The sequence below is a fragment of the Lynx canadensis genome, chromosome B3 (genome assembly GCF_007474595.2).
Source record: "Lynx canadensis isolate LIC74 chromosome B3, mLynCan4.pri.v2, whole genome shotgun sequence".
NCBI classification, from domain to species: Eukaryota; Metazoa; Chordata; class Mammalia; order Carnivora; family Felidae; genus Lynx; species Lynx canadensis.
In genome coordinates this window covers 54,859,860-54,884,187 of record NC_044308.2, presented here as the reverse complement: position 1 = coordinate 54,884,187, position 24,328 = coordinate 54,859,860, and the positions used below count along the sequence as shown (strand labels likewise).

The following is a 24,328-nucleotide window of genomic DNA, read 5'->3' as shown; positions in this document are numbered from 1 at the left end:
GATACTATTCAACGATCAATAAGAATGAAATCTTGCCATTTGCAACATGGATGGAACAAGAGTGTATTATACTAAGCGAAATAAGTCAGTCAGAGCAAAGAAAAATATATGATTTCACTCATATGTAGAATTTAAGAAACACGACAGATAAACACAGGGAAAAGGAAGGAAAAATAAGATAAAAACAGAGAGGGAGGCAAACCATAAGAGAGTCTTAAATACAGAGAACAAACTGAGGGTTGTTGGAGGGGGGGGCGGATGGGGGGATGGGCTAAATGGGTGATGGTCATTGAGAAGGGCGCTTGTTGGGATGAGCACTGGGTGTTGTATGTAAATGATGAATCACTGCGTTCTACTCCTGAAACCAATACCACACTGAACATTAACTAACTTGAATTTAAATAAATTAAAAAAATATTACAACTTTCTGCCCACAGCATTAATAAGTTAGCCAATTCTGTACTATAAATGAACATAAAAATCTAAAACTTTGAAATTTTTTGCTAGAAGACGATGTTTATTTTGATTTTAAAATGTAATATTTCAGATGAAAGAAAGGCTGTAAAACCATAAAAGACAAAGACAGTCTCTGGCTGTCACAGGAGATTTGAAGTAATGCAAAGGTCAGCTAAAAAAAAATTCAGATTAATATTTTAAATAATGAAACCAGGACACAATTATATTTTGTGGCAATTCTTGAAATACTTCTTTTCCACTAACTGCAAGCGAGGATCAAAATTTGGAGTAGCTATTTCCACTCAAAAGCATGTTGAGTAGATCTACAGCTCCATTAAATGTGGCTCATTACAAACATTAAATTTGGTTGGCCATACATACATATCATCCAGATTCATATCTTATTCTGGGTGAATTTCAAACATGCCAATATATCGTTTCTATAATTACAAAAGAATCCGTGACAATTCTATAGACCATATGCAAGTTTATTTAAATAACGTAACATTGTACAGAAAGCTAATTTGTAAGTATAAAAATAGATGGTTTGGCAACCACATATAAAGCACCACACAGAAGCAGATTACACATACATCATCAGGCCTTTGGAAGATTGAGGCACCATTAATATCTCAAGTAATTTTATAAGAATACTTTGCTCATATGATAGATGTTATTAAAACATCTCAAAATAGATAGAGCCCACAATTTTTCCAGTACGAAGTCTTCCCTTCCAGTTTTCTTGTCAATATATCAATGATTCTTCTTAAATACTGTACAACAGTTAGTCCAAATTGACAAAGGGGCTATCAAAACCACTATCTTGTTGGCTAGACAGAGGAGCAATCAATTTTCTCAAAGGCTGCCGACACACTGATGAAGGTGCTGTACTGCTCAGTTTTTGGAAATCTGACTTTACCAGATCAGCCTTATGATGAGGGGTGTGTCTCAGAGTCATATTGATCTCTGGCTGGGAACACAGGGTTTTTTCTGACAGGTCTGAAGTGTGACCACTCTGACGTTTCACTGGTTGACAAATCATACCATTTTTCTCTGTATCTGAAAGACAACCGGCTGCTGACGAGTGTTGGAAATTAACAGATTCAGCTGGTATATCCAGAGTTTCTTGTGGTCTACCATGTAAAAATGACACTTCGTGACCGTCGCAGGGCAAAGTGGCACTGTTGGAACGCCAGCCCACGGAGTCATCAAAGTCCCCTCCATCCTTTACTGGAGTTTCCCAAACACCCAAACGTTGACTTTTCTCAGATGCAGCATTTTCACTTTCCATTAGTGGATTGCACTTGTATACTTTTAAACCGAGTCTTTCATTAGGACCTCGAAAAGTTGTATGTGTGGATCCAGATTCGGAAAGACTAGGGGTGTACCTAGGTGATGATTTACTTCCGAAGGATCCAAGAAAGGGGTATGCAGCTGAATGCTGAAGTGATTCAGAGCCAGTATCACTGCGGTCTTTCTTCTTGTGCAAAACAAAGCCTTTTTCACCTTCATATGGAACAAACTCAGGAGAAACATCATTTGGCAAAATGTCTAGATGTTTGTAAGTGTTTTCCCCAAACTGAGAGTCTGATTGTGACTCTTTGGAACCCATGTGCTTTACATCGCCATGCTCTGCATCCGCTAACCGCCGTCGTAGGTTACAAGCAGCCCTTCTCTTAGGAACTTGGTCACATGTACTCCTGGGAATACTTTGTATACTGTTTGATTTGCTTTCAGTATGATGCCCTGTATTCTGATTCACATCATTTCCTTTTGATTTTTCAACTCCCGTCATCATCTCCGAAGTCAGAGGTACTACTACTACATACGAGGGAACAAAATTAGGCGAAAACAAAATTAGGATAAAGTTAACATTGAAAGGGGAGGAAAAAATTATGTTTTCATGTATTTCCAAAGAATGTATGTATTTTCATCAAAGAAAATACATCAATGCTGGATATTTAAAAAAATTGTTTTACAAATCCGCATTGAATAAAGTTAGGTAGTTGTTACTGAAATCTGACATTATTGTTATGCATCTGATCTATTATTTCCTGCAACAGATATTCTAGCATTTCAGGAGCCAAATGCAAGTTTCCAATTCTGTTCTGATGAAGACATTTTGCTAGAAGAAACCCCAACACTCAACAACTACATAAGCATACCACACCCCTGCCCCCCCCACGTCCCCCACCCCCTCTTCCCCCCAGCACACACACACTAGCTAAGACACTAAATCTGACCAGAGGCAAAGCAGCCACATAGCATAAAATCAGAGGCATATCTCAGAAAAGTGTATCTTGGTCCCTACAGCATGGAAAGGGTTTGCTTCCACTGGGGACATTCACACAATTGCCCCAAATCATTAATACCCAAGGTTGACATCACCATTCTCGAATTTACACAATCTTTGTGTTTTGAAGAACGACTACCAATATCAGACTTGTGAATTTTTGAACAATCTCTGCTTCAAGCTTTCCAGAAGTTCAAAAACCCCATTTCCCCACAGATAGGTTCAAAATCTCCCAGTGTGACTGGAAATTTATCAATTTTTTCACCCATTTCCATCAGCTTTTGCTTTATGTATTCTAAAGCTATTTTATCATGAGCAGAAAGAACCCATTTGTAGGTTCTTGGGAGTCTTCTTTACCATTATCAACTGTCACTTTAATCCCTCTCAATGTGAACTATAATGTGCTTAATACTGTATTTAACTCTATAATTTATCTACTATCAACATATCACTGCTTGGCAAATTAGTCTCCATTCTTTCATTTTGAATTTTTGATGTTGTTCTCATAGAGAGAACATATGTCTGGATTTTTAAAAAATGAAAATTATGGTCTTTTAATAAGTGAGTTTAAACTACTCGCCTTTAGGGTGATTACTGATGTTTTACACTACAGTAAGTTTCTATTTACCAAAGCTTTCTAGTTGTATTTTGCCTCTTTCGTGATTTTGTTAGACTGAAACCTTTTATTCTGAGTTTTTCTCCTACTACCTTGAAAGATATATATTCTATTTCTCTATTGGTTAGCCTTAAATTTTAATACACATACTTAAACTTGTATTTTTCTAGCAATGGCTGGCGTTAACAGTAACTATATCTTTTCCTTAAAAATAGTAAACTTCTTAGCATATTATACAATATGCTCTTACATCCTTTTGAGAATACTATCTCACATTCTCTCAGACGCTTTAGTTTGTTCTGTTAATTCTGTCTCCAAAGGCATAAGTTCTGTTGTGTTTTTTGCCTTGTCTTCTTTTGAGTTAGGTGTCTTATCATGGTGCTGGCTTTCTATAGATATTTGGTGATTCTTTGTTGAATGCTTATCTTTAAAAAAAAATTTTTTTAACGTTTATTTATTTTTGAGAGAGAGAGAGCGAACAAGCATGCACAGGGGAGGGGCAGAAAGAGAGAGACACACACAGAATCTGAAGCAGGCTCCAGGCTCTGAGCTCCGAGCTGTCAGCACAGAGCCCAATGCAGGGCTCGAACCCGCAAACTGTTAGATCATGACCTGAGCCAAAGTCGGGTGCTCAACCAACTGAGCCACCCAGGCTCCCCTGAATGCTTGCTTATCTTTTAGATGTTCTGAGTATGGCATCTGCTTGTTTAAAATAGTTGAGAGTGTAGTAGAAGGAAGAAGCTGCAGGGTAGAAAAACCTAATAGCTTGGTACTTGGGGCATGTGGACTGTAAGTTCCTCCTTAGTATAACTAGCCATCTAGAGCCTTGCCCTGTTCTGAGACTCTGTTCCTGCTGCCCTTACTCTAGCCCAATACTGGGGCTGGAAAAGGGAGAGGAGAAGGATGATAAAGAGGGTGACCTCACCTGGTTACTGTTACTCTAGAACACCAACTCATTACCTCACTGGGATCCCCGAGGCATACTACTTCTCCTGCAACATACTGCCTTCGTATGTGACACAGTTTTGCTATTGGTCCTGCCTGTAGCTCTCCTCTTCTGGCAGTTTTGAATTGAGGTTTCCATCTTCAGGCTTATACGGATTTCTTTCTTTCAGGGATTTCTCAGAGCTTCTGGTCCATCGATTATTTAACTTTTTATTTTTTAATTATTTATGTATTTTTAAAAATGGAAGTACAGTTGCCATGCGATGTTATGTTAGTCTCAGGCAAATGGCATAGTGATTCAACACTTCTATGAACATGCACTGCTCACTGCGGTAAGTGTGATTACAATCTATCACCATACAAAGTTATTATAATAGTCTCGACTATATTCCTTATCCTGTACTTTATATCCCTGTGACTTGCTTATTTTATAACTGGAAGCTTGTACCTCTTAATCTCCTACACCAGTTTCACCCATCCCCCACCTCTTCCCCTCCGGCAAACATCAGTTTGTTCTCTGTATTTGTGAGACTGTTACTGTTTGTGTACGTGTTTGTTTTGCTTTTTAGAATCCACATATAAGTGAAATCATGTATTACTTGTCTTCCTGTCTGACTTATTTCACTTACAATACTCTTTAGATCCATTCATGTTGTCACAAATGGGAAGATTTCATTTTTTTATGGCTAACATTTCTATGTATGTTTGTGTGTGCATATCAAGTCTTCTCTGTCCATTCATCTAGATGGACACTTAAGTTGCTTCCATATCTTGGCTATTATAAATAATACTGCAATAAACATAGGGGTGCATATATCTTTTCAAATTGGTGTTTTTGTATTTTGGGGGGTAAAAACCCAGTTGTGCAATTACTAGATTGTAAGGTAGTTCTATTTTTAATTTTTTGAAGAACCTCTATACTGTTTTCCACAGTGGCTGCACCAATTTGCATTACCACCAACAGTGCAAGAGGGTTCCTTTTTCTCTACATCCTCACCAACGCTTGTTGTTCCTTGTGTTTTTGGTTTCAGTCGTTCTGACAGGTATAAGGTGATATCTCATTGTAGTTTTTTTTTTAAATGTTTATTTATTTAGTTTAAGATGGTGGGGGGGAGCTTGAGTTGGGGAGGGGCAGAGAGAGACGGAGAGAGAATCCCAAGCAGGCTCCATGCTGCCAGAGGACAGCCCAACATGGGGCTCAATGTCATGAACCATGAGATCATGACTGGAGCCAAAACCGACTGAGCCACCCAAGCAACCCATCATTGTAGTCTTGATTTGTGTTTCCCTGATGATGAGTGATGTCGAGCATCTTTTCATGTATCCCTTGGCCATCTGTACATCTTCTTTGGAGAAATGTCTGTTCATGTCTTCTGCCTATTTTTTAATTGGATTATTTGCAGTGTGGGTGTTGAGTTGTACAAGTTCTTTATATTTATTTTGGATATCCCCTTACCGGATGTATCATTTACAAATATCCTCTACCATTCAGGAGGTTGCCTTTTTGTTTTGTTAACTGTTTCCTTTGCTGTGCAGAAACTTATTTGTTTCAATGTAGTCCCAATAACTTATTTTTGCTTTTGTTTTACTTGGCTGAGAAGACATCCAGAAAAAAAGTTGCTAGGGCCAATCTCCATGAGGTTATTGTTTATGTTTTCCTTTGGGAGTTTTATGGTTTGAGGTCTTACTTTTATTTAGGTCTTTAATACGTTTTATTTTTGTATTAAGAAAATGTTTAAGAAAGTGATACGGTTTCATTCTTTTGCATGTAGCTATGCAGTTTTCCCATCATTAAGGAGACTGTCTTGGGGCATCTGGTTGGCTCAGTCAGTTAAGCATCTAACTCTGGATTTCAGCTCAGGTCATGATCTCACAGTTCGTGAGATCAAGCCTCATGTAGGATACTGTGCCGACAGCGTGGAGCTTGCTTGGGATTCTCTCTCCCTCTCTCTTTGCCCTTTTCCCACCCTCTCTCTCTTTCAAAATAAACATTTACAGAAAAAAGAGAGACAGTCTTTTCCTCATTGCATATTCTTGCCTCCTCTGTCATAGATCAACTGACCATATAACCATGACTTTATTTCTGTACTCTCTATCCTCTTCCATCAGTCTATGTATCTGTTTCTGTGCCTGTACACACTGTTTGATTACTAAAACTTTGTGGTATAGCTTGAAGTCTGGAATTGTGATACATCCAGCTTTGCTCTTCTTTCTCAAGATTGCTCAACCCTGCTATTCAGGGTCTTTAGTAGTTCCATACAAATTTGAGGATTATTTGTCCTAATTCTGGGAAAAATACTTTGACACCTTGTTTGGGATTGCACTGAATCGCTAGACTGCTTTGAGTAGTATGGGCATTTTAACAATATTAATTTTTCCAATCCATGAGCATGATATGTCCTCCCATTCCTTTATGTTATTTCCAATTTCTTTCATCCATGTCTTAAAGTCTCCAGAGTATAGGTCTTTTACCTCCTTCATTAAATTTATTCCTAGGTATTTCATTCTATTTGATGCAATTATATTTGTATCATTATATTTTCATTCTATTTGATGCAATTTATTCCTAGGTATTTCATTCTATTTGATGCAATGGGATTATTTTCTTAATTTCTCTTTCTGATACTTTATTAGTCTATACAGACACAACAGATTTCTGTAATTTTATATCCTGCAACATTACTGAATTCATTTATTAATTCTGGTTGTTTTTTGGTGGTGTCTTTAGGGTCTTCTATGTATTGTATCATGTCATCTGCAAAAAGTGACAGTTTTGCTTCTTCCCTACCAATTTGGATGCTTTTTGTTTCTTTTTCTTGTCTGACTGCTGTGGCTAGGACTTCCAGTACTATGTTGAATAAAGTGGTAAGAGTAAACATCTTTGTCGTTACTGATATTAGGGAAAAAGCTTTCACTTTTTCCCCACTGAGTATGATGTCAACTGTGGGTGTGTCATGTTGGTCTATATTATGTTGAGGTGTAATCCGTCTTAACCCACTTTGTTGAGAATTTTTATCATAAACAGATGCTGAATTTTATCAAATATTTTTTCTGCATCTATTGAGATGATCGTATGGTTTGTCATCTTCATTTTTTAAATGTGGTGTATCATGTAGATTGATTTGTGGATAATGAACCATCCTTGCATGCCCAGAGTAAATCCCACTTGATCATGGTGAATGACCTTTTTCATGTGCTGTTGAAATTAGTTTGCTAATACTTTGTCAAGGATTTTTACATCTATATTCATCAGAGATACTGGCCCGTAGTTTTCTATTTTTTATAGTATCTTTTTCTGGGTTGGTATCAAGGTAATGCTGGCCTTATAGAAATGAATTTGGAAGTTTTCCTTCCTCTTGTATTTTTCGGAATAGTTTGAGGACAGGCATTAATCCTTCTTTAAATGTTCGGTAGCATTCACTTGTGAATCGATCTAGTTGTGGACTTGTGTTTGTTGGAAGTTTTATACTTACTCATTCAATTTTGTTACTAGTAATTGGTCTATTCAGATTTTCTATTTCTTCCTAATTCAGTCTTATAAGATTGTATGTTTCTAGAAATTTATTCCTTTGTTCTAAGTTGTCCAATTTGTTGGCATATAATTTTTCATAGTAGTCTTTTATATTCCTCCGTATTTCTGTGGTGTCAGTTGCTACTTCTCTTTCATTTCTAGTTTTGAGTCCTATCTTTTTTCTTGATGAGTCTGGCTAAAGGTTTATCAATTTTATGTTTTTAACAGACCAGCTTTTGGTTTTGTTGATCTCTCCTACTTTTTTTTTTAGTCTCTCATTTATTTCTGTTCTGATGTTTATCATTTTCTCCCTTCTACTAACTTTTTAAAAATAGTTTCTAGCATTTCTAGGAATGGACATAACAATAGAAAGCTGATGGATATGTTCAGTCTGTCTACTTGAGCTGGAAATTCTATACTCTTTTTTGAAAGTTTCCAGTTTAAGTAAAACACAGCTACAACTTTATAAATTAACTCACTCCTTACATTCCTTACTCTTTTTCATACTAAAAATATTAAACATCTAAGAGGCAAGGGAGAAAAAAACCCTTCAAGTGACTCATTTTGACATACCTGACTGTGTAGTTTTGCTCTGGGATTTATTAGAAATAGGCGTTTCCAGCAATTTTGCCATTGTAGCAAGTTTGCTAGCAGCATTCATAATCTTTTTCTCAGCCCTGTGGGGAATTCCAGAATATTAAATTAATAATAGTTTAAAGGAAAAAATGAGTTTCCTTAGCCCCAGGATTTCTGTTTTCCTATTAGTTCTGCCAATATTTAGGGTAGTACAGACATAAGCCTCTCTTAACCCCTAATGGCTGATCATGTAGAAATAGTTAATTTTGTGGTTAAGGAAAATGTTTAGAAAATGACAACATGATGTCTTGGTAGGCTCAGGACACGCTATTTGTTTAGACTGAACTTACCCTTCCTGTTTTCCATTATCCTGCAAAATCTGTTGGAGGCAAGTCAAGTAATACTTGCGCATCTTTCGGGCAGTTTCTTGACGTTCTCGCAATACCTCTGCTTTTACCATTTCCGCAGCTCTTTCTTTACTCTCTTGAATGTAACGAAGCATATCACCTAGAGGGGAGGTGGGGTAGGGAGTTGGTGTGAGACAGGAATCCCCACAAAAATGCAAGTTTACTATCAGTTTTTCACAAATAGGGGAGGCAAACTTCAGATCAGTTTTCTGGGAGATGAAGTGACTAGAGGATAAACATTATACTTTTCCACAATCATTAAAATGGAATGTTTCAGATCACTATTTTGGGAGACTCAGAGGAGAAATAATCTACAAGTCCTTTTAGAATGAAGATAGACACATATGGTAAGGAAATAGCATATTCCCTAGGAAAACTTTGTCACATTCTAAAACACTAAGGCAAGAAAATAAATATTAGATACAGAAACTTACACATTTCGATGATGTATAACGTGTCTGATTAAGAGAGGAAAAATAAATACACAAAAAGGGTGAAGAAGAAAGGAAGGAAGAACCAGACACAGAAGGACAGAAGGAGGCAATATGAACCAGAGAGACTCAGATTCCTATCACTTATGCTCTGAAAAATCCATTTTTCAATATTATTCAATTCTTTAGGCAGCAGTTAAAAGTATCTAAGTAAATATAATACTACAATCCATGAGAGATATGTATAAAATGCCAGGGAGAAGGATGAGACTTATATCGCCTTCTGGAATTTACATTTAAAAATAATCCACTGCTTGCAAGTTTTCTTTTTAATATTGGATTGAGACTACCATTACTTAAGGTTAACATTTTTTTTTTTTTAATTAAATCTAGGGCTACATCCTACCTCTAGAATATATCACCATTCCTATTAAAGATTCAATTCATAGAGGAATTTCCCTCAATATCAGTAAGCTCTTCCTGAAGATTAGACGCTCTATGCGAAAAATACTAACTGGAAGGCTCTTTCTCATTATTTGAAGTGGGACAAATTAAAATGAATACATGTCAACATAAAACCTCCAACCAATGTCTAAAATATTAAACAAATACATATACATACAAGTTAGCACACGAGTATGAAAAAAACGCTTAAAATTTCACTTCCCAACGGATACAATTGTTAATAAAAAGTTGCTTTGTTTGTATTTGTAGTAATATGGCCTCTGTTGGCACTGGCAACAACTGAGAAGCAAATTCTCTTTATTGACACTACGTGGGCTTTTCCAAACATCCAAACATGATGCTGATGATCTACCAATTACATCTGGAACTTAAGACCTTTCTCATTCATTTTGTTAAAAATAAATGCAATTTGGGGGCATCTGGGTGGCTCAGTCAGTTGAGCGTCTGACTTTGGCTCAGGTCATGATCTCACAGTTTGTGGGTTTGAGCCCCGCATCGGGCTCTGTGCTGACAGCTCAGAGCCTGGAGCCTACTTTGGAGTCTGTGTCTCTGGCTCTCTCTGCCCCTCTCCCACTCGTGCTCTGTCTCTCAAAAATGAATAAACATTAAAAAAACATTTTATTTTTTTTTTTTAATTTTTTTTTTTCAACGTTTATTTATTTTTGGGACAGAGAGAGACAGAGCATGAACGGGGGAGGGGCAGAGAGAGAGGGAGACACAGAATCGGAAACAGGCTCCAGGCTCTGAGCCATCAGCCCAGAGCCCGACGCGGGGCTCGAACTCACAGACCGCGAGATCGTGACCTGGCTGAAGTCGGACGCTTAACCGACTGCGCCACCCAGGCGCCCCTAAAAAAAATTTTAAAAAAATAAACGCAATTTTAAGAGGTAAACATACAGTTCTCCTGTATCAACACTTGTTACTGTTCTGGGACATACATGGAATCTATGCAATATTGTTTGTAAATAAAAAACAGAAGATATTCTACTGAAAAAACATAAATGAGAGAAATGCTCTGCCAGGTATGCTGCATCACCTCTTACTGCAAAGGACTTGATGAACAAACTTATATGTATGATTTAATCCACTATAAAAATAATGACAAACAACAGAACAATGCCTAACTAGTATGGTCTTTACAAAGACAAATATAATATGATCTCACTCATATGTGGAATTTGAGAAACACAACAGATGAACATAGGGGAAGGGAAGAAAAAATAAGATAAAAACAGAGAGGGAGGCCAAACATTGAGACTCTTAAATACAGAGAACAAACTGAGGGTTGCTGGAGGGGGGAGTAGACGGGGTGGGGGTGGGTTAAATGGGTGATGGGCATTAAGGAGGGCACTTTTTGGGATGAGCACTGGGTGTCAGTTTTAAGAGATGAATCACTGGGTTCTACTCCTGAAGCCAAGACTACACTATGTGTTAACTAGCTTGAATATAAATTAAAATAATAATAACACTGGCATTGAACAATATAAAATTAAAAAAAAAAGTTTACAGTAGAAAGTAATACTTGCTAATTTAAAACTCACATGACATTTTGTTTTAGTTATTTAAGTTTTAAGATTATGAAAGTTTTAGTTTGACATTAGTGCCCAAAAAAGGAATAGGATAATTAATAATAATTAATGATGTAAAATAACTCTACCCTCATGTCACTTCCAAAAGATATTGGGCAAAATTACCCATTGCTGCATAATTTAGAAAAGGAGTCACTAATCTCTTCTAAAAGCAGGTAAGATCTCAGAACAAAATAATTTGGAAAATTCCCCCAAATTACTAGTACTAGTGAGTTAAAAAATGGTTCAGACAACCTTAAAATCCTGCGACTCCCCTTAGGAACTTACGCTTAATTTTTTTTACAGCTTTAATGTACTGTCCGCGAAGTTCCTCCAAGGCCTTCCCACTGCACAGCAGGCAAGCATTTTCAATGGCCCCTTCTGACAATGACCTAAAAATGAACCAAATATTGCAAACATAGATTTTAAGTAAAAATATCTATATATTCCAATAACATCCAATTGAGATGTGCTAAAAAAATCATATATGAGGTCTTTATTATATAGTTATTTAAAATAGAAGAAAAACGGAAACAAATGTTATGGTTACTTAAATAAATCATGATAAATCCACATGATGAAAATATATGCAGCAACTGAAAAGCATATTATGGGAGGATATTTTATGACATATGGAAATGTTTATCTTAGGACATTCGGTTAAATAAAGGTTACAAAACAGCTTCCATAATAATCTCTATTTTTAAAACATGCACACATGTGTACAAAGGGGTTTAAATGATATAAAACAAGAGGCTGACAGAGGGTATCTGCTGAGAATAGGGTTTTGGAAGATTTTCTTTTTTTATACTTCTTGCTATATAACAATGACAAGTTTTATATTCTTGGTATGATATTATTAATGTAATTCATATAAAAAATTAAACATACTTAGAAATAAACAATTTCTTTAAAATAGTATGAGTCTGGGGCACCTGGGTGGCTTAGTCAGTTAAGCGTCCGACTTCAGCTCAGGTCATCATCTCACGGTTCGTGGGTTCGGGTCCCACATCAGGCTCTGTGCTGACAGCTCAGAGCCTGGAGCCTGCTTCGGATTCTGTGCCTCCCTCTCTCTCTGCCTCTTGCCCGCTCATTCTCTCTCTCTTAAAAGTAAATATTTTTTAAAAAGTAATAATAAAATAAATAAAATGAAATAAAAATGGGACTGTATTATATTGTTCTATAACCTGTTTTTTTAATTTAACAATATATTTTGGATATCTTTTTAAATAAATCATTCTTGGGGCATCTGGGTGGCTCAATCGGTTGAGCGTTCTCCGACTTCAGCTCAGGTCATGATCTCGCGGTTTGTGAGTTCGAGCCCCGCGTTGGGCTCTGTGCTGACAGCTCAGAGCCTGGAGCCTGCTTCGGATTCTGTGTCTCCCTGCCTCTCTGCCCCTTCCCTGCTCATGCTGTCTCCCAAAAACAAATAAATGTTAAAAAAAAAAAAAAAGTTTTTTTTTTTAATGGTAAAAGTCTACCTTGGTGGTGTTCTGCAAAGTGCTCTCAGTTCTTCCAATTTACTCTTCATGTCATTGTTTTCTTCTATTAGTTCTTCAACAACTTTATTATTCTCTTCTAAAAAGGAAAGTTAATAGTGGTCAATTAATCTTTTTTTCTTCAGTCTTCCTTTCCCTTAAGTTCACAGAGCAAATGTTTGTAGAGAAGATTGTGGGAATTCCAGCTGCTCCCCACATCACTCATTCCCTGATGAATCCTAATGTCACCACTCCCTGTTCTGGCTCCTCAGTGCTTGAAATCTGGATTCCACCCTCATCTTGCCTGGGTCACACACTGCCCTGGAATAGGTTTCCAACCATTTCAGATGCATCTGTTTTGTTTCCCAGCTACACTGAAGCCCCCTAGAAACATACTGGGTCTTGTAATTTCACAATCCTTATGCTCCTATACATGAGCATTGAACAAGCACTTCTAAACAAAATAAAAAGGAAGTTGAGCTTAAGTAGGTGCCACTTTCACAATTAAGATTTTCAATTCTTTAAACTTTTAAAAAGAGGATGAGAGGAAACCGATGGAGTCCACATGGAACGGAGAACAAAACATGAATTTCCGAGTGAGAGAGACATGGGTTTAAATCCTACCTCTGCTCCTTACCAGTTAAATGAGTTTAGGCAAATTACTTAAATTTTCTGAACCTGAGTTTTTTTCATATGGAAAATGGAGATAGTATTACCTACTTTGAAGATAATAGAAATAAAATAAGTGCATCTTATATAAAGCCTGGCAATACCAATGTCTAATAGATATGAACACGGCACACCATGTTTCCTGCCATGCTCCTCTCTCAACACACCCTGTCAATTGAGTAATAAAGTGCTCTATTTCTCCTAGCGATTGACATAACTTGTATGTTTTTAAATCACTTCCTCTTACTCCACCACTTTTCAATAAATGCTACCAACACCATGGAAAGTGGAATTTAAGAAACTGAAAAGAAGCAACCATAGTAGCAAAAACATTATCAACTAATAGATTTACATTAAGACAAACACTGAAATCAAACTATCAAGTGACTTAAATTTTGACCCCCAACCCCTTGTATCAGTCCATTGTTTTGAGCTAAGTACCAACTTCTTGGATTATTTCTAAGTCTATAAATTATAGAAGATAGCCTCAAAAAGCACTATGTGGAGTAACTAGGATCACAACATACGGTGCTAAACATTATTTATGAATAACAATCTTATCCAGCTGCCTTTGTCATTTTACTAGGTAAAACAAATATTCTTAACTTTCATCAAATTTCACAAGAGCTCCTTAACTCTCCTGGCTTCTACCAAAGACCTAAGCCATCACCATAGGAATTACAGTTGTTAAAATTTTTATCTCAAAATTCTTAAAATCCATTCTTGCCTTAAAGGTAATTATTATCTATCTCTAACAGACTTGGTAAGCAGTAGGCGGAAGCGAAGCGGATGGCTTCTCTTAGTCAACAGTATTCACAGAGCGTGCTATGTTGCCAGGTACTATGCTAAGTGCTGGGTCAGGACTTGATCCTTGTCACCATCAAGGCTACCCTCCAAAGGACAATACAGACAAAAATTAATTACAAGGATGATGTGATAAATGTTAGAAAAATCATAGATGCTGTGGGTAATGTCTAACAGAAAAAAGCTAACTAGTTAAGTCTGGGGTGGTGAGGAAAGCCTCCCTGAGGAAACAGTGTACTGGGGAGAGAGGACTAGGAGTTAGCCTGGCAATGTGATCAGGATGGAAAGACAGATGTTTTGGTAAAGGGAGATGAAAACAGATGAGAGAGAAAAGAGATAATGAGAGAATAAGGAGGCTGGGACAAGATGAGACTAAGGGGCTGGCAGATGCTGAATCATAAAAGGCTTCTTAAACAATGTTAAATAAAATGTTTGTACTTCCTACTGAGGACCAGATGAGCCATGGAAGGACTTCAAACAAAAGAGCAGCATGATCCAATCTATTTTTTTTAAAAGGTCACTCTTGGGGCCCCTGGGTGGCTCAGTAGGTTAAGTGTCCAACTTCAGCTCAGGTCATGACCTCACAGTTCGTGGGTTCAAGCCCCGCATCGGGCTCTGTGCTGACAGCTTGGAGCCTGGAGCCTGCTTCGGATTCTGTGTTCTCCTCTCTCTCTCTGCCCCTCCTCTGCTCATGCTCTGTCTCTTGCTCTCTCAAAAATAAATAAACTTTAAAAAAAAAAAAAAAAAAAAAAAGGATACTATTGCTGTCTGATGGGGAATGGATTAGAGGAAGCAGAGCCAGAAAGTGACTGCCATCCAGGTGAACAATAGAGTTGAAATGCAGAAATAAAGTGAACCTATCCACCTGGTCTTTTCTGGATGACACAATTATTTGGGACCCTTGCATTCAATCCTTCATTCATGTAAACATTTATTATTGTCTGACATGTAATGGCCATCCTGACTACAATGATGAAGATACAACATATTCCTTATCCTCAGGGAACATACAGGTTGGAAAAGGGTATCAGGCAAGTAACCAAAAAAATTAAATACTGAATGGAAATAGACGAGGAGCTAAGTGCTATGGGGCCACACGGAAGTGGCCCACCTCACCCAGACTAGAAAAAATCAAGAAGGGCTCTGCAGATAAGGCATCCTCCCAGTTGAATCCTAGAGGATGAGGAAGAGTTAGGCCAAAATGAGAGTGAAAGGGTAAAGTGAAGGAAAGAGTGACAACATTGTATGTGGGGTCCAGCAGTAAAATTCCTGACCAGCAGGGCAATCTGAATATTTCACATGTACAGAGTATAGAGCACAGGAATATAAGTGACTAGCACAAGGTGAGAAGGAGCAACCTCAGAAGCCCAGTAGCTTCCCTTCTTCAGAAGGGCAAGAGAAGATGGCAGACAATTGTCCTTTCGGACAATTTCCCTGACAACACTGTGAAGGATGCCCACATGTCTCTGTGCACGACTTTCCCCTCTGTCTAGAATGACGTCCTCTTTGGCAAACGTCTTCATCTTTCAAGGCTTAATCAGCCTTCCTTAACTCTAATAGGAGGAAGAGTTAATTAACATCCTTTCTCCCAAGTTTACATAAACATACCACCAGGAGCACTCAGTGCTGCAATTACTTATTAATCTGCTTTTAGTTCTCTTCACTTGATGATAAGCTTCTTGAAGGAAGGAAAGAGTCTTATACATCTATATCAGAACTGGAGATCTGTCTGATGCATTCACTGCTGTGTCCCTAGTACCTAGAACAATGCCTGACGCATATTGGGCATTCAGTATCTATTCAGCCCAAAAAGGAAGAAAGGAATGTGACCTTTTAATCAGAGCTCCAATTTTCCTCTTTGTAGTTCAGTAATAACAATTTGGTTAGTAAAAATAAGGTCCAAATTAGTTTACCTTAATCCTCAGAGAATCGGTGCCTACGTTAACTAAAACGTCACATTTGAATATTTCAAGGATCAGTGAGATTTATGCCAGTAGTAGTGCTACTTTGAATGCTAACCTCCAATTTTTTCCACTACAGCTTTGTGCTTCCTTTCTAAATGCTGAAGATGCCTACAGCATTTCTCCAGTTTTCTTTTCAGATCTTGACATTCCTGCTTTGCCTTTTCAAGTTCTTGGAAGCAGTATCCACAGCATGAATCCTTAATTTCAAGGATCTTTTTCTTATCTGTAAAAATTAAATGATAGCAAACTTTTATATCAATTTGGACTAAGAACTAAAAAAGGAAGGAAGGAAGGAAGGAAGGAAGGAAGGAAGGAAGGAAGGAAACCAGGTGACGGGACTGAAGGTGACAGTGTAACTGAAAAGAACATGATGCTTAAGAGAGAGAGACCTGGGTTTAAATCTTCTTTATTTACTGGCAGTGTACCTCTGAGTATATTATATAACCTGAGACTTAGTTTTTTATTATGTAAAATTAAATCATACCATCTGTTTTAAAAATTGCTATGAAACATAATGCTCAACTCTTAGTATTGAATACCATTTCCCATGACAAGGAACCAAGGATCTTCAAGGATCCAGTAACTCCAGTACTCGGACAAGGTATATACAAGATGAATGCCAGAAAGAAATTCCTGAAAAACACAGGCATGTCACAAGAACATAGAAGCCAGTTTGAAAGGGCTCCACTAGCTGAATATGGGACAATTTGAATTTTTTTTTAATGTTTATTTATTTTTGACAGAGAGAGAGAGACAGAGTGTGAGTGGGGGAGGGGCAGAGAGAGAGGGAGACGCAGAATCCGAAGCAGGCTCCAGGCTCTGAGCTGTCAGCACAGAGCCCGACGCGGGGCTCGAATTCACAGACCGCGAGATCATGACCTGAGCCAAAGTCTGACGCTCAATCGACTGAGCCACCCAGGTGCCCCTGAATATGGGACAATTTGAACACTAAGTATACTAATGAATTATAAAATACTTTCAAAAAAATAGGAATTCATGAGTCATACCAATAATTCCATAATGGAATGGATGGATAGATGGTTAAGTAGGTTAAGCTGGTAAGTAAGGAGGTAGGTAGATGGATTGATGGGCAGACTGGTAAGTGAACAAAAAGACAAATAAATAACTATATAAACTAGCAGGAGGATGCACAATTATTACATGCCAAGTTCCAACTTGGTTAAAGTAGAGGGAAGTCTAGAGCTAGAAAACTCATAATTTTGCAACCACCACAGTAAAGACTGGATCAGACAAGCATCATCAATGATTGCTAAACATAAGGGAAAGTTTTAATGAAAAGGACATTTTCATGGTCTTACACGTGTCTCCACACAGATTGCTTATTAGTTATTGGGGTGGGGGAACCCAGTAACTATACAGTGAAGAAACTATACACTTTGACCAGGTGCTCAAAAGAACCTCACCAATAAAAGACAAATGGACACTGGGCACCTCCACATGTGATAACACATCACCTATGCAGTGCATCAGCCAAGGAAACACAACCTGAACCTAATTATGAAGAGACATCAGAAAAACTCAAAATGAGGAACGTTCCAAAAAACCGAGGGGTGGGGTGGAGCACTGGGGAAAGGGAGAGTAAGTCTTTCAAAAACGTCAATGTCAGAGAAGCCAAAAAGAGGCTGTGGAAATATTCTAGACTAAAGGACACTAAAAAGACATGACATGGAGGGATAATACCTGACCCCGGACAGATTTTTGTACTGTAGAGAGAAAAATAATGAAAGCCACTACTGGGTCAGTCAACAAAATTAGTGGGTCAGTTGACAAAATTAGACAAAATCCGAACAGGTTGACACAATATTTTCATTGAATGTTAAATTTACTACATGTTTTGAAAATACACAATTATTTAGGGGTAAAAGGGCACAATATATAGAACATCTTCAAATGGTTCAGGAAAAAAAATGAAATGTTCACATACACACATACACACACACACACACACACAGAAGAGCACAAAATAGTGTCAAACATTATCAACATATGTATCTAGGTAAAGGGTATGTGAGTGCTATTTGCAACTATTTTTACTTTGTGACTTTTCTGTAAATTTAAAATTGTCTCCAAATGAAAAAAAGATGTAAAACTGTCAGGAGGACAGGGCACCCAGGTGGCTCAGTTGGTTAAGTGTCCGACTCTTGATTTCGGCTCAGGTCATGATCTCACGGTTCATGAGCGCGAGCCCTGCATCAGGTTGCACACTGACAGTGCAGAACCTGCTTACGATCCTCTCTCTCCCCCTCTCTCTGCCCCTCCTGCACTCACATGTGCGCGCATACTCTCTTTTGCTCTCTCCAAGTAAGTTTTTAAAAAAATAAGAATAAAACTGCCAGGATGTATACGTTTATAAAAATTGTGTGGCACAGTACCTGGCACAGGTCAGCATGTAGTAAATAACAGCTATTGCTATTAGTAATACAAAGAATTCTTAAAATTAAATAACACACAAAAATGATACAAAAAAATAGATTACTATTACCGTAATTGATATAATTAAGTAGGAACACAAACACAAACTGACACAGGGTCAAATGTTGATGTAAAATCATTGGTCCAACAAAATTATTCTTAGCTCTTTTCTGACTTACTTTCATTTAAATGGTGCCATTTATGTCCATGAGCATCAAAGAATTCATAAAGCATCACATTGGTGCCATACAAGGCATTTATATTTTTAATTTAAGACACTGTTGTAAAACTGGAAACCAGACAAACGACCATTGACAACAGAATAAATTGTAGTATGTTCACAGAATGGAATACTACACAGCAATATAAATAAACTAGAGCTACATGCATTAACACAGACAAATCTCAGAAGCTTGATATTAAGTGGGAAAAAAAGCAAGTTACAAAGACTACAATAAATAGTAAACCATTTTTATAATGTTAAAAGACAAAACAACAACTTTTTCAGGATACTTACCTTTGGTCACAACATAAAGAAAAGCAAGAGAATAGTTTTTAAAAATGAAAATATTTGTTACCTTGGATTGAAAGGAAGTTACAGGGATGGGATTGTGGTCAAACAGACAGGGGTCTTCAATGGTACTGGTGATATTCTAGCTCTTAAGCCAAATGGGTGGGTTCCTGGTTGCTAGGCTTCATAACTTGCATGCACATCACATATTTTCTTTGCATGTATAAAGTATTTCATAATATTGAACTTACTTAAAAAAAATGATAAGATATTAGGAGGCTATGACCAAACAGTTAACAATGGTGGTAGTCCTCTCTAATGAATTTGTTAATGTGTTTGTTTTTAGGGAACAAAGACTAAAGAAAGAAAAATCTTTTGTAGTCTGATTGTCTTAAGTAAAAATTAATTTCTTTCACACTGATAGGACTTCCCAAAGCCAAATAATATCTAAAACTTGTTTCTACCCATTTCATAAAATGTTTAAGAATTCTCTGGTTTTTCTAAATATAACAACAGACACACAATCACACTGAAAAGAAACAAAATACAAATTACAAATTAAGGATGTATTCCCATACACCTAATTAACAATAAGATGTTCTCAACCACCTAGAACCTAGAAAGGAAAAAGGGTCTATGGACGATGAGGAAAATAACAGTCAACTGACTTCTTAGGAAAGGCAGAAATCCTCTACGATTCTGGTAACATTACCTACTAAATTAAAAACTGTGGAAACTAAGTTCATTGACCCAGTACATATGAATTGTTCTGGTAATTCTTAGTTCTTTTCCAGGTTGCAATGGAGACAGCAGGTAAGAAACAGAAAGAGTGGGTGTGTGTAGGTGGAGGGAAGGAGCAGGCTACAAGATCTCATTATCTTAAAAAGGAATGGAGCGAATAAAGGGTATGTCAGTTCCTGGCTCAAAATTCTCAGTGATGAGGCAATGCAAGCTCAATCAGTATTCCTTAGTGAACTCTGAATAGGTCAGGGGGTACAGTACAATAATTCATTCTCATAATAAAGTCTAAGTCATCATGGAAACGTTAAACTCTTAATTTACCAAACATTCAAGGAACACAAACTATGTGCCATTCACTCTGCCATGTATTGGAGAGGAAGAGATAAAACACTACTCCTACACTCAAGAAATTCACAAATAAATCAGAAAACACCTCTTCAGAAAGATTTCCATTAAAAAATGGGTTGAAATAAGCTTCAATAATTTGAACGAAAAGGTCTGTTATTTGGCAGTTCTTTAATGTGAAACCCGTGATTTCTCAATAAAGCCAGAGAATAAAAACATGACTATTCTATTAAAATTCTCATTATTCTCCTTATAATAAGAACTACTTAGGAACGGAGGGAAGACCATGAAAAGATAGAATTAAAAGGGTCTAAAGTGGCCTTGTTTCCCAAATGCAAAATTAAATCTAGGGAGAAGACACAGATTAGGTAGGAGTAATATCACCCACTTGTTCACTCAAAAAAGCTATACACATCTTTGATTTCCTTTTATTCTTAAAGTAACCCTCTGGAACTGTGATTACGAATGTTACAGAGACCAGTAGGAATAAAATCCCATTACCAGCTTCTGCTTCTGTTTCTTGCAAGGCCAAGGACTGAGCGCAGTGTCCAAAAGTAGGTGCAGGAAGGATTGCCAGGACTCCAGGGTCTCCTCTGCCAGTGACCTCTGTGACGGGATCCTTAGAGGTCCTGGCCAAATTTTTCTGAAAGAGATGATCTTCCTAGTTAATGCCATGTAAAAATCTTCAAGCAATTCTCTATTTAGAATGCTAATATTAAAAATATAAAAAGGTAACACTGCCTGAAAAAAACTCTTACCTAAACTATCACCAGTACTTTTCTTAGGGTGTTACATGAATATTGTCATTACTATGAACTAGTCTGCTGTGGCCATAATTTTCAAATTAGACCATTATCTGACAGAGGACTGGTGGGCCGACTAGGAGACAGATAGGAGATATAGTTTTTGTACGCATATATGTGAGTTTAAGATATTTTAATAGTTTATGTGATCAAATCACAGGACATACTAAATCCTAAAGGAACAGAGCAGATGATCTTGAGTAAGCTACCTTGTCTAATTACCTAAAATACACCATACATGCTTGACCCTTCAAGCCTTGATTCTGATCCTAAGAAACTTATTTAACTGACTGTTAGGAAACCTACCTACGATATATGACAGAAGCAGAGGTGACTAGTTACAGAAAAAATGTGAACACCAAGAGGCAATGATGCTGAGGCCAGAAGGAGTAATAAAAGTTGAACCCTAAGGTAGACAGTGTTTCCAGTTTCTGCTCATAACTGGAGAAAAGCCAAGATGACAGAAAACGCAGGAACACCAACCTTCTGGTCTTAATTCTAACTTGAGTTTGATGGTAAGAAAAGACAGAACACACATCCTTAAACTTGTATGAAAATTCTGTTCCAATTGGTATTTCTCTTTTCTCTTTTCCATTATGACCTGTTATATTAATGTATCCCAATAAGGCATTCATTTTCTTGGAAATACATTTTTATTTCATTGTATCCTCTCCATTTTAAGAAACTTTTGATCATCTTAGTTATTTTAATGAGGATTTGTTTTATATTTATTGATCATTTTTTCCCATTTTAATTTGTATAAGCAGTTCTAAAAATGACAAATTTTACCAATTACAATTCACAGTTCTTCATATTTATGGCACCCATATTGCAAACTTATCACCATTGCCTAAAATCATCGCTCTACCTCAAGGTCCTGAGCTGAGTTAGCTCTCAAACAGCAGAAGATCAAGAATTCTTCGGTGACTAATGCCAGAGTAGGCATTTCAAAGCCTACTATTCCCTTTCCCCAGGAATAGAATCTGAACCCACCCAACAAAGGCTGCAAAAGTCTAAGTTCTTAGCCAAATTATGTGACTCTGTCCCTACATGTGAACTACATTAAGTCATATAGATGACCTTGACACTGCTTGCACAATCATAAGCCCTCTACAGAGACCCCAGGATTGATTATATACTAATAGTAGAAGAAAGCTGTCATATTTTCCTGATTTTTACAGCAGAGATGATCTTTTCGGGAAAGCAAACTTGAAAGCATATAACATGATTTCCCCACCACTGTTCATGCTTAAAACCTGCTGTAGGTAGTTCTGATCTGAATTATTTTTTCCAAAAATTTTCAGTAAAGTAGTATAAGCATTATTCATGGGAAGTGATCTTGCCCAGTTATTTTTACATTGAAAGCAACTCTTAACTAGTAACATCTTTGTGAAATCATGAATAACAGTATCTACTTGGGGGACTGGGGTGGAGTAGACTAATCATTTGGGTAAGCTATGGCTGTAAAATTCTGTACTATCTCAAATCTAGGATGTGGAAAGGCCTAGCTTCTTTTTCAGACAAGCAACTATAGTATATGAGGTACACAGGTAACAGACTAGTTATCCTCAAGTGTGGGGATTGGAACTCAGATTTTTTTTTTCCCCAGCTTATAACACATTCCAATAAGTATTAATACCAAATGTTCAATCCTGGCCTTGAAAATCTTTAATAATGATATCTTAATGAAACTCAACTCTTACGTCTCTTCATTCAGACAAACCTTATAATATTGGGAATGTTTTCTACCTCTAATTCCAAATGTTGAAATCGGCTAAACACAATACCTACGATATTATTCTGGATTTTTCATCCATACCTCATTTCTTTAATCATAAGCTAGGAAGACTTTGGTTTTATCAGATCTTCCACAGAAACTAAAAGCTGGTGTCAGAGACTACTTAGAAAACTAAAAGAATACAATTCACTCATGCCACGCACACATAGATAGTACACCAAGTAAACTGGCTTCAGAGTATCGTGTCAGTGAGCCATACCTCTAACTGCTTATTTCTACATCTTTTTTTGTACTTGGTTGGCATCTTTTGCCTTTGTGACATAAATTCCTTGAGGGTAAGAAATATGCTTCCAAACTCTTTAGAAGCTCTTAAGAAACTCTAGTTTAATACGATGCATATTTCTTGAAGTGGTCATGCCCAAAAAACAAAAATAGGAATGAGAGTTATTCAGTTTCTCAAAGCTCAGGCCCTTACAAAGAACAGCATATATTTTTTAGGAAAAAGCTGTCTAGAGTCTAAAAGCTCTGCCTCATATTTGTGGCACTATGAAGAAGCAAAGTTTTTTTGGCAAAAAGAAATGAAATCCTTTGGATTTCCTACAAAAAGTTGTTAAGCCACTGGTAAAAACACAAGTTTTATGTCTACTAGACTGTAAAATGAAGAAAGGAAAAAATAACCATAGGCAACTGCTACAATCATCTCTGATGCTTATTAAGAGCTCTTTCCACTTATCAGGAACATACCTTTTCCCATTCTGAGCCGGTATTTTCTGTAGCTAGGGAGAGGATATCTTGAAATGCTTTCTGTATGCAGGCCTTTAGTTTTTCAAAATATTGCACAGACACCCATTTTGAAGAACAAGTCGACACGAGTTCCAAAAGTTGCTGGTTCTCTGAAGCACCGACATGCTCCTTCTGGGTGTCCTTTAAGAGAAATTCGAGTACAGTTAGGATGTCTTCCTCATACTGATAGATTTCCAGTTGGATCCGCCTGGCTTCCTGCGTAGCCCATTCTCTACGACTCTGGTCTAGACATGCTTGCAATTCCATCTCCTTCTGAAGAAGGAGTTCAGTTTTTTGTTTCACAAAGTCTTCTTTAGCTGCCGCAAGCACCTCATCAATTTTATTTCGATGATCATCTAAAAATTGCCGGTAATCTTCCTCATTTTGTTCTTGAATTCTGTGGATTTCTTCTTGCTTTTTTTTGTTCCATTCACTCCGGGCTTTCGCCAACTCAGCCCTGACAACCACAGGGACTTCCTCGTTCTTTAACTCAAGCTCTCTCTGAAGAGAATGAATCTTCTCTTCCAGTTCCCTCCTAGGTATTCCATTTTTGTTCACGTTTTCAAGCTCACTTTTCCATTTCTCTTTAGCTTCAGAAATAGCAAATGATATCTAAAAGGCAGAACAATGTACATTTAAAATTCTTTATGATCTCCCCATAACTATTTGGGATAAGACATTGTTCCTAAAATATATTATACTCAAAGATCCTCTCCATTTTAGATCACCTAGTATTTTAGGTCATATGGTATTTTAAAAACATCAGTTTCTTGGGGGTGCCCGGGTGGTTC

At 37.2% G+C, this 24,328-nt stretch overlaps 1 protein-coding gene across 1 annotated transcript in view; it reads right to left on the bottom strand.

Annotated features, from left to right (window-relative positions):
• Positions 1 to 607: 607 nt before the first annotated feature.
• CEP152 (centrosomal protein 152) overlaps positions 608 to 24,328 on the bottom strand; it is an 88,509-nt gene continuing 64,788 nt past the window's right edge. Inside the window, exons 20-27 of the mRNA XM_032593643.1 lie at positions 23,499 to 24,149; positions 20,715 to 20,856; positions 16,239 to 16,406; positions 12,750 to 12,846; positions 11,557 to 11,660; positions 8,748 to 8,904; positions 8,395 to 8,498; positions 608 to 2,274 (exon numbers count right to left, since the gene is read on the bottom strand). Of these exons, the coding sequence (XP_032449534.1) occupies positions 1,241 to 2,274; positions 8,395 to 8,498; positions 8,748 to 8,904; positions 11,557 to 11,660; positions 12,750 to 12,846; positions 16,239 to 16,406; positions 20,715 to 20,856; positions 23,499 to 24,149 (2,457 nt within the window). The 3' untranslated portion in view covers positions 608 to 1,240. The remainder of the gene's footprint in view (positions 2,275 to 8,394; positions 8,499 to 8,747; positions 8,905 to 11,556; positions 11,661 to 12,749; positions 12,847 to 16,238; positions 16,407 to 20,714; positions 20,857 to 23,498; positions 24,150 to 24,328) is intronic.